Genomic DNA, 12655 nt, shown 5'->3' with positions numbered 1-12655 from the left:
AACAACTGGGAGCACTAAATTTGCCGTGTTTTGCCACACCCCCTTGTTTACAACCCGGCTATAGCTTCCTACCACCCGGCTGAAAAAAATTTCTGGGGAGAACACTGATATATATATATATATATATATATATATGAAAAAAAGAAAGATATTTTAAAAGGTAAACCACAAATTCAACATCTAACTTCTGGTCAATTTCACTTGACAATTATCTTTAAAGGTTGCAACCAAAAGTGTAAGTATTAAAATTTTAGTCAAAATTTTACTTTTCTGAGATTTTATTTTGCCTATGGCTGCCTTGTTTTTAGACGCCCTTGAATATGATATTGTAACCAAAATAGTGACATATGAAAACATAACAGCTTTAAAATTTTTCTAAAAAATATTAGAAAACTGATCTTTTTTTATATTTATTCAGAAACATACATAATTACTTGGAAATCACAAACTCATATTTACAAAGTCTTAGCTAAAAATCAACAGACTTTAGCTAATATTTGCTGTTACAAATTAGTACACAATACAGTCTGGGAACAGCTAAAGCTTGCCCAGAAATGGTGTGATCCCTGAGAAAGTCTAAGACGCAAATTCTAGGTCTTCTCCAGAGCCTCTAGTGGTGATGATTTTGTCCAGCTGGTTACCGACAGCCTAGGTCCTTAGGCACACCAGGGTGGGCAGGAAGATACACGGTACCAGGAACCCAGGAGACAGAAACCAGTGACACAGGGGCCACTGCAGACACAGGGAACACAAGGAGACACTGAAAGCAACAGGAGGCACAGGTGACACAGGAATAACTATGGACAGAAAGGAACACTGAAACAGCACAAGGGAATAGGCTGGGAAACAACAGACTGGGCAACAAACGGTTAACACAGGAGCTGGACAGAGGGAATTACTTGCTCAGCAGAACTAGGCGTCTCTGCTCTAGTGGAGACATGTTGCACGAATGCTGAGTGCTGTGTCTGAGCTAGCTAAATAGCCAGGGACAAATAAAAGGCTATTTTCTGATTGACCGGCGGGATGGGCGAAACTGATAAAGCTTGATAGTGCAGACACCCCCAGAGTGTACAGTTTTGTGTACAAAACTGTACACATGCGCAAGAGAGAGGTGTCTGCGCTTTAGTGAGGAATAGGTAAGTGTGACACACACCTTATATAGTAGAATAAAAACTTAAAAAGTCATGATTTACTATGTTATGGGGAAGATCTGGAAATGTTATGTGTGCTTAAAAAGAGCATTGAAAATCTACCCTTTGTTTCAAATTCCTGCTAAAAACTAGCAGGGTTCTTCCTAATATGTGAATGTGTCTAAGTATGCACTTACAGTTTCGTAGCTGTGTATTTGTAGTATGAGATCTTAGGTACTGCTGTTTATGACTGATAGTAATTTTCACTGAGATTTGATATCACCAGGACTGCCATCAGAAATGTTTGGGCCCATTCTAGATAGACTTTCTGGGTCCCACTCCCCCATGTCTAAAACTTGCAAAAGTGATTGGGACACAGTACTGGGGTACCCCTTGTCCCCATTGATATCACTATTGTCATAGTCCTGGATATCACTATTGTTCAGCTAACTGTTCTTCTTCTTGTAGGGTTTTAGAAAGGAAGCAGAATCCTGCCTCTACCAAGATGACCACTTTCAAACAGAAACCCAGTGCAGAACAAGGTATCATATTTTGGTCACAGGGAAAATATCAACAACAAGAATACCACAGGCAATACTGGGGACTAGTTCTTTGCCCTCTACTTTTTTTGGACACAGCTTTTAGAGTTATTTTTTGTTATTGGTACAATGACTGTATTTGCAAATGTCATTGCATATAAACTTTTAAAGAATAGTACTATTTTGATAACATTTAATTAAACAAATATTGCTTATCTCATTGTTTCTATTTTCTAATTCTTCTTTTAATAACATAGCTATGTAATTTTCAACCTTTGTGTGCAGTATCCTATGCCCTCTTCTTGCATTTGTCTATGCACCAACCACCTTACCTCTCTATACATTCAACAGCCAGACCTGTAGTGCTCAGAGCTTCTCTGACATGGGTCATCCAGTGGGAAGTCAGTAACTTGGCAAGCCAGCGATTTGTCCCTAGACAGTGGTCATGGCAAGCAGCAACGAGCCGTGTCAGGCTAATCTGCAAAGCACGTCCCCTAAAGACACAAAGGCATCATTAGTTTCGGAGGCAGGTTACTCGATAAGAAAGAAAAGGATAGTATGAACAATTACTTCTGACATCAATGACATCAGTGGTCCTAATAAAATCAGACTGCTTAGGTCTCCTATTGGGGGACCCAATAAGATGTTTTAGATCTATATTCAATCTACCCTAATTTTTCCTCTTCTAAATTGGACAAAAGAAAAAGGCGTTAAAGTGATTATGGGTCACATTGGCACAGTGTTTCTCAGCCAAGGTTCTGTAGAACCCTATGGTTTTCCAAAGGTTGCTAGGGGTTTCTTAAACAATAGGCAATTTGTGACTCTCAGTTTAACAGATACCATTTCCCACTGGCCAGCAACATAGTCTTCCCACTGACCACCATGCTAATTTAGAGAGAGTTCTGGATATAATAATTATAGCAGGGGTTTCCTGAAAACCTGACAGTTACTTCAAGGGTTCCCCATGATAAAAAGGCAAAGAAACACTGCATACTGTAAAGGAAATCACTATAGAAATAGTAGAGGGTTTTGATGCTGCAGTTAATGGGCAGATGCCTTCTCTCCATCTAAGTGGGTAGGTATCTAGACATCCTTACACTCACCTCTCTAGCGGTCGGTAGAGCACCTTCCACTTGGTGTACCTATCCTTATTTTCAGTGCCACCTCCCATGCTTCGTGAATGTCTAGCATCATGCTCACTGCGAATGTCAATGATGAACCCACATAGTTGGTCTGCTAGTGCAACATTTAGCAACATTTCATCTTCCTTACACCTACGATGTGTTGGACCAACTAGAGGTTGAGCAGAGCGCAACAAAATCTAAAACACAAGAATTGAGGAAAGTGGTGGACTTAAAGTTGAATACCAGGCTGATATATTAGATACAAATAATGCAGTTCTTTATCTTTAAATATACATTTTCGTGTGTTAAGTAAACAATTCAAATGAATGGGATGCCTTGATACGTTGCATGTTAACAGGTATGCATTAACACACCACAACTGTTGGAATTCAACTTTAGTGTTTGGAGTTGCTTTACCTTAAGAATTACTGAACAATAGTTCGTAGAAGAACTATTGTAGTAGTAGAACTTCGGCATTAAAAGTTCCATACCAATAAATACCAGAGATGGTATAGGAAAGACTTATTATATACAAAATGCAGACAAACAGGACATACGATACAACATAACTGCTAGTAATTAGCTGCTTTCAAATGGATTTGTTCTTGATCATAACTAATGAATCAGCTTGAAAAGCTCTGAAACTTATTCAACATTTGTAGAATAAAATCCAGATGAATGTGACTAACTACTACTAGATAAATAATGAGCTGAATAAATGGGAAACCTCACAGACAGTACAACATAACCAACACAGTATTCAAATGTGAATTAGTTGTCTAGATTTTTTTATATTACTTCAAATCATTTACTTAAATCAGATACTAATTTTTTAACTAAAAAAAAATATTGGAAATGGTTTCTGCATTAATTTAATGGGTGTGGTAAGTATAATATCATATGTCATACATACCGCTTTACTGTTCCGGTGGTAGTAACAAAGTATGGGAAACCTGTGTCCCTGCCTGAAAACTGCAGATTTCCTCAGACAATCATCAGAACAAGATACAGGCACAATAACCTTTTCTGGGTAACTAGGACAAAGTTTAAAACCAGCATTTACATAACTCAGTCTCCACAAGTGTGTCTAGAAATAGAAAAACATTCTGTAAGTAGCAAATTCTTACTGTTTCAGAATTCAGGAAAAACCTTTAAGACCATAGTTTGTCACCTTGGCTTTTAGCTTGTTGTAAAATGTTTCCATTGTGTCCACTGACCATCCTTTACCCAACTTGCAACCAGAAGGTCTAAAGAAAAATGGGTAGGTGAGGGTAACGGAATCCATAGAGGAGAGGGCCTGTAAATTCATATGTATGTATAGTCATTACATGGAATGCAGAGCACAGTTATCAGTCATAATCATTACTATATCTATACCTCACAGTATATTAGTGTGGTTATCAGTGAGAATGCATTTTACATTGCTGGCCAGTGGGATGAATGTCACCCTTACAGATATACAAAAAGATCATTGGTGTCAGTTAAGATGACATGAGAGGCACAAATTACTCATTGCTCAAGGAATCTCTCTACGGAACCCTGGTTGAAAAACAATTGCCAAAAAAACAGGAGAGCACCAGCTGCCAGTAAAGTGAGGAATAAGGTGATTATTTGTTTTTTTTTTATGATACCCGAGAGAAAACAATTAATAAAACTGTGCAGGTCAGGGATCACCACAATGCAAAGGTAAGTTTTGAAATTTCAGCTTTTCACAGGTATCTAAAGACAATTGTTTTGAACACATTGCAAGCACTGGATTCTGAGTTCATGTACATTGCAATCCAGTGTTGCAAATGTTTTGAAATTGTATATGGTATGTTATATAAAAAGGATATAATGTAATATTTTTGTTTCATTTTGTAAAGGCAATGTAGCTTCAATGTGGAACTAAATGTGAACAGGCAGTTTATAAACTGCAGAAGGGGCAAGCCATGTTCCTCCCGCAATACCAGAAACATATCTGCCCATTCTCAATGTTTTCTGCACGCACACCTCAGTCTACAATGTCAGGTATGCCTGCATACTCCTGGTTGCTGGGAATTTTTTGACTATAGGTGTTATATCATTCCTGTCTGGCTTATCAGGATGGCTTAAAGATCAGGAACCCAAACGTTACCTGGGTGAAGTTGGTGGAGCCTGCAAGGGAGAGTCGTTACCTGTCCCTTTAGCAATAAAGAAACCTGCCTGCTCATTATTATTTTTTTATTTTTTTAACCATTTGGTCCTTCTTTATCCACAATGTCACTGACCTGCACAGAACGGGCAACATTTAATGTCTCCTCCATGCCAGGAATTTCAAGCTGGATAACTCTGAGGTCTTTACATCTGAGTGTGACAATTCCTGAACTGCTTCTGCTTTCTTCTTCCTGGCCATTTTCCTTGTTCTTCAATACTGCTATGTTGTGCACACTAAAAATGTATGAAGAGTATGCAGATTAACAAAGTGAAGAGAACACAGGCTGGTTTACCAATGTAAGAGAAACATAATTTCAAATACAAGTAAAGGTCTCTTGTATGACAGTCTAAACAAGGACATTGTTGTGTAATGCACAAGCCTCATAAGATAAACCAAAAATGTCCTTTCTGGACTGAGCAAAATCCTTCTTCTTCTGCAGATCACAGTGGGGGGTTTCAGTACCAGAGGCATTGCTGACAATCCAAAAAGCTGTAGGTAGGACTAGGTGTGGCCAGGTGCCTATAAATCAGTATGGACAATGCAGATAGCCTAGCCCCCTGAACAATTTCTTGTTTGTAATGCAAGCAGATCCAGCCTACATGACAGTGACAACTCTGAAATTAACAGCTTTGTTGTATTGTTAACACACAGATTTTACAGGGGTACTAAGAGAAAGCTATGAGTGTACTGTATATACATCTATAATTAAAGGCTGCAGCCAATATATTATTTTTGGAAATGTATTCATTTTATTTATAGACTTCTACAGAACAGATCAGCACCTGCCCTCTATGGAGCTAACAATGCTCTACAACAGCTTTACATATCTGTGCAGTGAGGACAAAACATTATTCATTTGATATAAGTAAAAAAGTTTGGCATGGCATATTTTTCTTTTTTTAATTAATAGGTAATTTTGCATTAAAAAAAAACATACAGGCTGTCATTCTGAAACTCTGATTCTTTAATATGCTAGTTGTCTGGCTTACATGCTGATGCACTGACTTTCAGTCATTAACTTGTTTATGTTCAAGATCATTGATTTACATGTGTTATTGTCCTATGCAGCCAAACAACCAGCATTTATAAGAGATACTGGTAGTACTCACCCAAAAGCTTTACTTTAAACTGTTGCACATTCTGAATACCTTGGTGAACACATAAAAAACTGAAGCTTCAATAACAAATTGTAAAGCCGCATACACACGTGCAATATTAGTGGTTGGAAAGGATCTTTCATGATCCTTTCCAACAACTAGCACTGCACGATGCATGAACGAGTGCTGTACATACAACACTGTTCTGCTCTATGGAGAGGGGAGGGGGAGAACGACGCAGCGCCACCTTGCTGCACTCTCTCCCCCTTTCCTTGTATTAAGATCGTTAATAGTCCATCGTCCGTGGATCCGCCAGGACGGTCGTTTGGACGATGGACGACTTTCACTGTACACACGCCAGATTCTCACCCAATATCGGTCCTGAGCTGTGTGTACTTAGCTTAATATATAATATTGGCAGACCAAGGACACACAGTGCACACAACTAAATATAACCCTAGTTGTTGTTTTTTTAAGTTAAACCATAAAACAAAAAAACACAATAAAAGAACCTAATTGTGGGGCTGTTGACTTGTTCATATCTCAAACCCTTGTTATCTAGATAGCTAAGATACAATTGTTTACTGCAAATCAAAAGCCCAAACTGGATAGGGCAAACCCCTACCATTTGTGTCAGAATGGGCAGATTTCCCTTCCCCTATGGTCCTCTAAAGTATGAAGAAGCAATTCCTGTCCTGCTCACTAATCAATTTTGGATTTTACTGAACTTTCAGTCCTGATGACAGTAACCCTCAGGACAAATACAGTAAATATTTTACAAGGACATTACCAGAAATATAAACCTGATGGCTTCCAACATATAACCATGCTATCCTTAAAAAATGGAAAAACAATGCACTGTAATAGAGGAGAATTTGTTCAGTCTAAAAATGTATATAATTTATTTATTTATATAATTTATTCTATAATCTTTCCTATTTCCTCATTACCCCAAATCAGCTTCATAAGAAATATAACATTTAAATAAAATAAAAAAAAATTACAATAAAATTGTAATGCTGGTCCTTATTGTTTATGTATTGTATAGTCTCTAATGTATGTACCTTTTTTCTACAGAATCGACAGCACGATGCAGAAGCCAGAGTTCACATTTGTCTGGTCTTGTGCCCTCCAGAGGATGGGCAGAGAGTAGCAGGTGATGGCTGCTTACACACAAAGTCCCAGTGACAGGAGGTTTTTGAGGGCAGTATAGTCGTACATTCTCCACCTGAGAACACTGAATAAGATGTGAAAGTTCCATGTAGTAAAGATGCAAAATAGACTCTTGGAAATTGTAGGACAAAACCTGTACATATTGAGATAAAGACAGCTTAGATATAGACGTGGAGATCCAGAAATAGTAAAATCAGTAAAGGAATTCTTGCCCATACTAACCTTTTCAATGTGGACTTCTTTAGTAAGATAAAGAATGGCTCAGGAATAGTTAAATGTGAACTAAGTCATCGGAAAATCCTTTTGCAGATAAATGACATTTTATTTGAAGCAAAGACTTAAAATCTTGCATATAATAAGGGGGAGGAATGTCACTTGTAGCAAGAAGGAAGCTGTGGTTCTTGTGACACACATAGGAAAGGAAACAGCCTACAAATTAACCCTTGCACAATCATATATGTACTTATAGATGGACAGAGTGATATTGAGATTATATTGCTGACAAGCCCTGGGGCCTATGAAAGTTCATCGGTAAAGCCTCTGGTTAATAGTTTAGCATACTAAGTTTAAAGGAAATTGCTGTACCAAAATTGCTGCATGATACAAAGATGCTAAAACCAGGGTTGATTTTAGACAACTGTGTGCAGCTAGGGTGCTATGGTCAGTGAGCGTGTTGCTGCTCTTGTGTCCCTTTTGCCCCAATTCACCTCTTCTATACTGACCAAATCCAAAAATGTGTCACTCAGGGAGATGGCAGAGCTGGCACCATCTGCAGCTTCCCTAATTCCCAATGGCTGTTGTCAACTGGCAATGGTGCCTGGTTGCTGCCATCTGCAGGGTTAGGGTTGAGATTAGGATTCATGAGGTTAACTATTGGGTTTTATTTAATACATTTATAGTATTATATTAATGAATTAAGTATTCAGTTAAGCATAAAGGTTTAGGTTAGGTAATGGGTTAGGTAATTAGGTCAGCAAGACATCTCCATGAGCCACAACAAGTTGACAATTCATCAAAATGTCCCCAGTAGTAATTATTCTCCCTGGTGCCTTGAAGAGTGTGTCACTGTGTGGCACTGGCAAGGTTATTGCTTTGCGACTCCTTCTATCACAAGATAGGAAAAAGAAATGCAAAGGGAGATAATCCTAAATATAGAGGCACAAGTCAGCAGGGGGGTGTAGGTATGTGATACTGGGAGGTGTTGTTAAACAGGGGAGGGGAGTGCGGCAAGAAATGTCTATGTACAGTGGGTAGGCACACTCTTCAAAAAAAATGGGTTTTGAGCGCTCTTTTAAATGAGCAGAAAGTAGGAGCAAGCCGAATAGGACAAGGAAGACCATTCCAGAGAGTTGGGGCAGCTCTAGGAGAAGTCTTGTATCCGTGCCTGTGATGAGGTTATGAGTGAGGAAGTCGGTAATAGGTCATTGGAGGAGCGGAGAGAGCGACGGGGAGTATTCTTTTACCAAGTCAGAAATGTAAGTGGGACAATAACTGTGTAGGGATTTGAAGGCAAAGCACAGGAGCTTGAATTTGATTCTAAGGTGAAATGGAAGCCAATGTAGAGATCTACACAGAGATGCAGTGGAAGAGGGGCGGTGGGAAGGATGCATATCCATACTTACACTCAGTATTGTGTCTTTTGGCATCTACAATATTTGTATATCTTCAATAATTGACACATACAGAACTAAGGAAGATTTTAACTCTGAGCACATTATAATATTTGGAAGGTCATATGGGTATATCAAGCCTCTGAATGATATTCCAGCATGTTGCCTAATAATTTGCTTGCACATTTGTCATATGAACTTAATTTGTAAAGAACAAGTGGGACATATTTTGAATTTCTTAATCCAGGGTAAATACTTGTCAAAAGTTCAAGTGTTTTAAAGTGCATATCTGAACAAAATAATACTTGAGTCTAAAACTGTTAAAACATTTTGAGAAGGTTTTTCTAGCCTTTATATGATGCACTGCAAGCAATGTATGTGGACTTATTTAATAAACAGTGATAATTACAGTAACCCATAGCAAGCTGTCAGAATTTACAATATTACCTCAGACAGTACTAAATGTATTCTCATTGGTTACTATAATTTACGTGTTTTGCATTTGCAAGTGGTACCTTGTGCTGTATTATTTCATAGCCAAAATTCACCTATAGATTTCAAAGATGTGACAATTGACTAGATTGCCTGAGGTGACGCTTATTGTCTATGCTGTCTAAAACATCTGTAAATAAGCAGAGTGATAGAAATATTCTGCAACATGTGCTTTATAGTATTTTAAAGTGTGGAGTTTTTTTAAAACAGGTACACCCAAGGCAAATGGTTATATACCACAGTGTTTAGAACCAATTAAATTCATGCCACCAGAATACCAGAAGATGATTGCTTGTTACTTGCCAGGGATTATTGAATTTCTAGCTTATTTAGGATCTGTGTACCCAGACTTTTGTTCCCATCAGAATTGCTTCTCTCCCCATATAAGTCAAGTGGAAGTAGGTTAATGCAACATACAAGGATACTACTGAAAGTCAATTTTAATTCAAATGCAATTGACCTTAGACTGTCTATAGAATGATCTCATAAGTGTTTCAAACTGATCTCAAATTGCATACCAAAAGCACTGTAAATCATTTCATACCAAATGCACTTTTGGTGCTTCTAGCTCAGGGCATGGGCAAACTACGGCCCTATAGCGCCAGAAGTAGATCCGCGGCCCATGGCTCTGGCCGGTGCCCCCCCCGGGGGGGGGGTCAGGAGAAGGACCCCGCTGGGGGCCGCACCAGTCAGAGCCGTAGACCATGTTCCCTGTACAAATTCCAGGCTCAGGGAAGTGGGCTCAGATCTGTGATGGGAGAGTGGGTGGGGTTATGTCACCCCTCTCCGTGCTCCATCCATCTGATACTGGCCCGACCCCCCCTGCCAAACTTTAGAACCTATTGTGGCCCCTAAGCCAAAAAGTTTGCCCACCCCTGTTCTAGCTGGTAATTTTAGATTTTAGCAACTTTGGTGTGTGACGTGTTAAGCACTGAATCTTTTCTGTGAAAGACATTTACCTGCCAGTAGTCAGCCCTTTTACTGACATCTATGCACAAGTCAGTGTACAGACCCAGCACAGCTCTGTGTCACCTGTGAGTAACTTCAACCCACATGCATGGTCCTGGTCCACTGAGGAGGACTTCAAACCCGGAAAAAAAGGTAAATGAAGGACTGAAAGCAAATTAGTGTCATAGTTAGATGCAGACAGGCTCTCTTTTACTTTCACACATAAAAGTAAAGTTTATAAAAAAGTATATTTACCCTTATATATAAGTATATGTATATAAGTGTATGTTTTTGTGTATTTGCGACTCCTGTGCCTAGCATCCTAAAAAGCCAACTGCCACAGATTTGAAAATGAGAGTTAATGAGAGAAACGTAGAGGTATTTAGCACTGAAGATAAGACAGATTTACTTTAAAGCAGTGGTTCCCAAGCTTTTATTGATTGAAGAACCCTTACTGCCTTTTTTTTTTCAACAAATCCCCCTGCCAAAATAAATATCTAACAAATGTTAGTACCTTACAGCAAATAGGTATTTGTTGTGGCCTAGACGATCGCGCATTAAAAACAAATTAAAATATAACATACAACATTTTAAAATAATTACAGAGATGGACCATCAGTTTTCATAGTCTCAGACACCATCAGACCACTCAGTGACTCACCCCAATGAGAGAACATTTCAAAATAACTTGTGCTGTAGTCATACTCACCTTTTAATAAGATCTCTCATTCTACTGTATTCCCCTGCCAGGAAAAGCCATCTTTTATGCCTGCAGCTAATGTTGATGAAACATAGGATTACACAGGGATATGTACTCCCCCCATGTAACAGCACTGGAACTTGGTGATTGTTCTAATACTGTCACATGGTAGGAGTCACCTTCCCCTCCATACCCAGAAGTACCAGTTGATTGATGAGCAAGCTGATGTTTGGCCCAACAAAACATCAAGGGAAGAGTTAGATCTGGAAGTCAATCAGATTATTTTACATAACACATATTGTGTGTGCGTGTATGTGTGTATGTGTGTGTGTGTGTGTGTGTGTGTGTGTGTGTGTGTGTGTATATATATATATATATATATATATATATATATATATATATATTGTGATAGAATAAAATATATGATTTCAAAATTGGAGGGTGTTTGGCATCATCTANGGGGGGGGGCGAAGCAGAATGAGTAGAGCTGATGGCTTACCAGTTTGCTACTGATTCTTCATTGTTCTATACTATTTTCTGTACTTTTTAGCAGAGGTATCATGCAAAAGTCTAGACTGAAAAGGGAAAAACTTATAAAAAACATTTACGTTTAAGTGGTATACCCCCTGTGAGATTTTAATGTTGTTTGTGTCCACTTTAAAGAGGTTTTCCCATGTTTAGGCCCCATTTAGATTTGTTGTGCACTGTTAACAGCCCCTAAGGACAAAGCAAATTGTTGCTATACCTCACAGAGCAGAAAACCGATCCACAGGTCAGTGCATTTGCACACGTTGTGGTGGTGCCAATCTTCCACCATAGGAAGGAAAGCAACCTTTCATCCAGAAGCAACATATCTCATAACCCCATTGCAACAGAATTGTGCAAACTCCTATACAAAGTGAATCCCATTTATGTAAAAGTTTTGGAGTAAAATGAACATGCCTGATTATCCTGCCAGTAGCTGGGACATTTTTACTCCTGGTGACAACACTGCAAAAGTCTGAAGATTAGCCTGCAGAGTGATGTCACCAGGAGGGAAAAATCCACTTACCTTCAATCCCGAAGCATAGGCGATCGATACGAAGGTATCTTCCATCGGGTCCCGCATCGACTCGGCATTCGTCTCTAAGCCGGCGTGCCTGGGCAACGCCATCTTCGCCTCTTCTTCATGGTTCTTCTTCCTACGTCACCTGACCCAGTCGTGAGATCGGGGGACGTAGGTTGGAAAAAAACAATCTGTGCATGCGTGGGATCGTCAAATTTTTCTCCTTTCACCAAAAGACTCCTTCTACGCATACCCGAGGTGCTGGGGCATGCGCAGAAGGAGCACCCAGGAGCCACTCGGGATGCGTGACATAGGTATCCCAGGAGGCTTTGCACTCCCATTCATTCTCGATCGCCTAGGCAATTGAGAATTAGGAGGCGGTGCTGCATCCCCTACTCCCCCCCTTTTTTTTTTAAAAAAAAACCTAAACGAACAGAAATGTTGTCTACCCTTTTATGTAAAGTGAAATTTCTGAGCTTAGGTACGCTTTAGGATCAAAGAGAACCCATTTCTTACAAAAGCTACAAGCAGCAGTGGGTGGATATGGCTGCTGGAAAAGGTGATAGAAGTGAGTGGCTAGGGAGAGGTTATTTTTTTCTGACAATGAATGTCACATTAGCA

At 39.2% G+C, this 12655-nt stretch overlaps 1 protein-coding gene across 4 annotated transcripts in view; it reads right to left on the bottom strand.

The window, feature by feature from the left end:
- Positions 1-7939, bottom strand: part of LOC140335549 (myotubularin-related protein 9-like) — a gene marked incomplete in the record, with an annotated part of 17769 nt that extends 9830 nt beyond the window's left edge. For 2 of the 4 annotated variants that reach the window (XM_072418265.1, XM_072418274.1), the window contains 7 exon segments: positions 2002-2163; positions 2773-2990; positions 3707-3880; positions 3965-4090; positions 5043-5202; positions 7131-7372; positions 7462-7939. In XM_072418265.1, the coding sequence (XP_072274366.1) occupies positions 2002-2163; positions 2773-2990; positions 3707-3880; positions 3965-4090; positions 5043-5202; positions 7131-7327 (1037 nt within the window). 4 annotated transcript variants of the gene reach the window in all.
- Between the last annotated feature and the right edge of the window lie 4716 nt (positions 7940-12655).

The sequence above is a fragment of the Pyxicephalus adspersus genome, chromosome 1 (genome assembly GCF_032062135.1).
Source record: "Pyxicephalus adspersus chromosome 1, UCB_Pads_2.0, whole genome shotgun sequence".
NCBI lineage: Eukaryota > Metazoa > Chordata > Amphibia > Anura > Pyxicephalidae > Pyxicephalus > Pyxicephalus adspersus.
The sequence above is the reverse complement of the archived record's forward strand: the minus strand, read 5'-3'. Positions and strand labels throughout refer to the sequence as shown.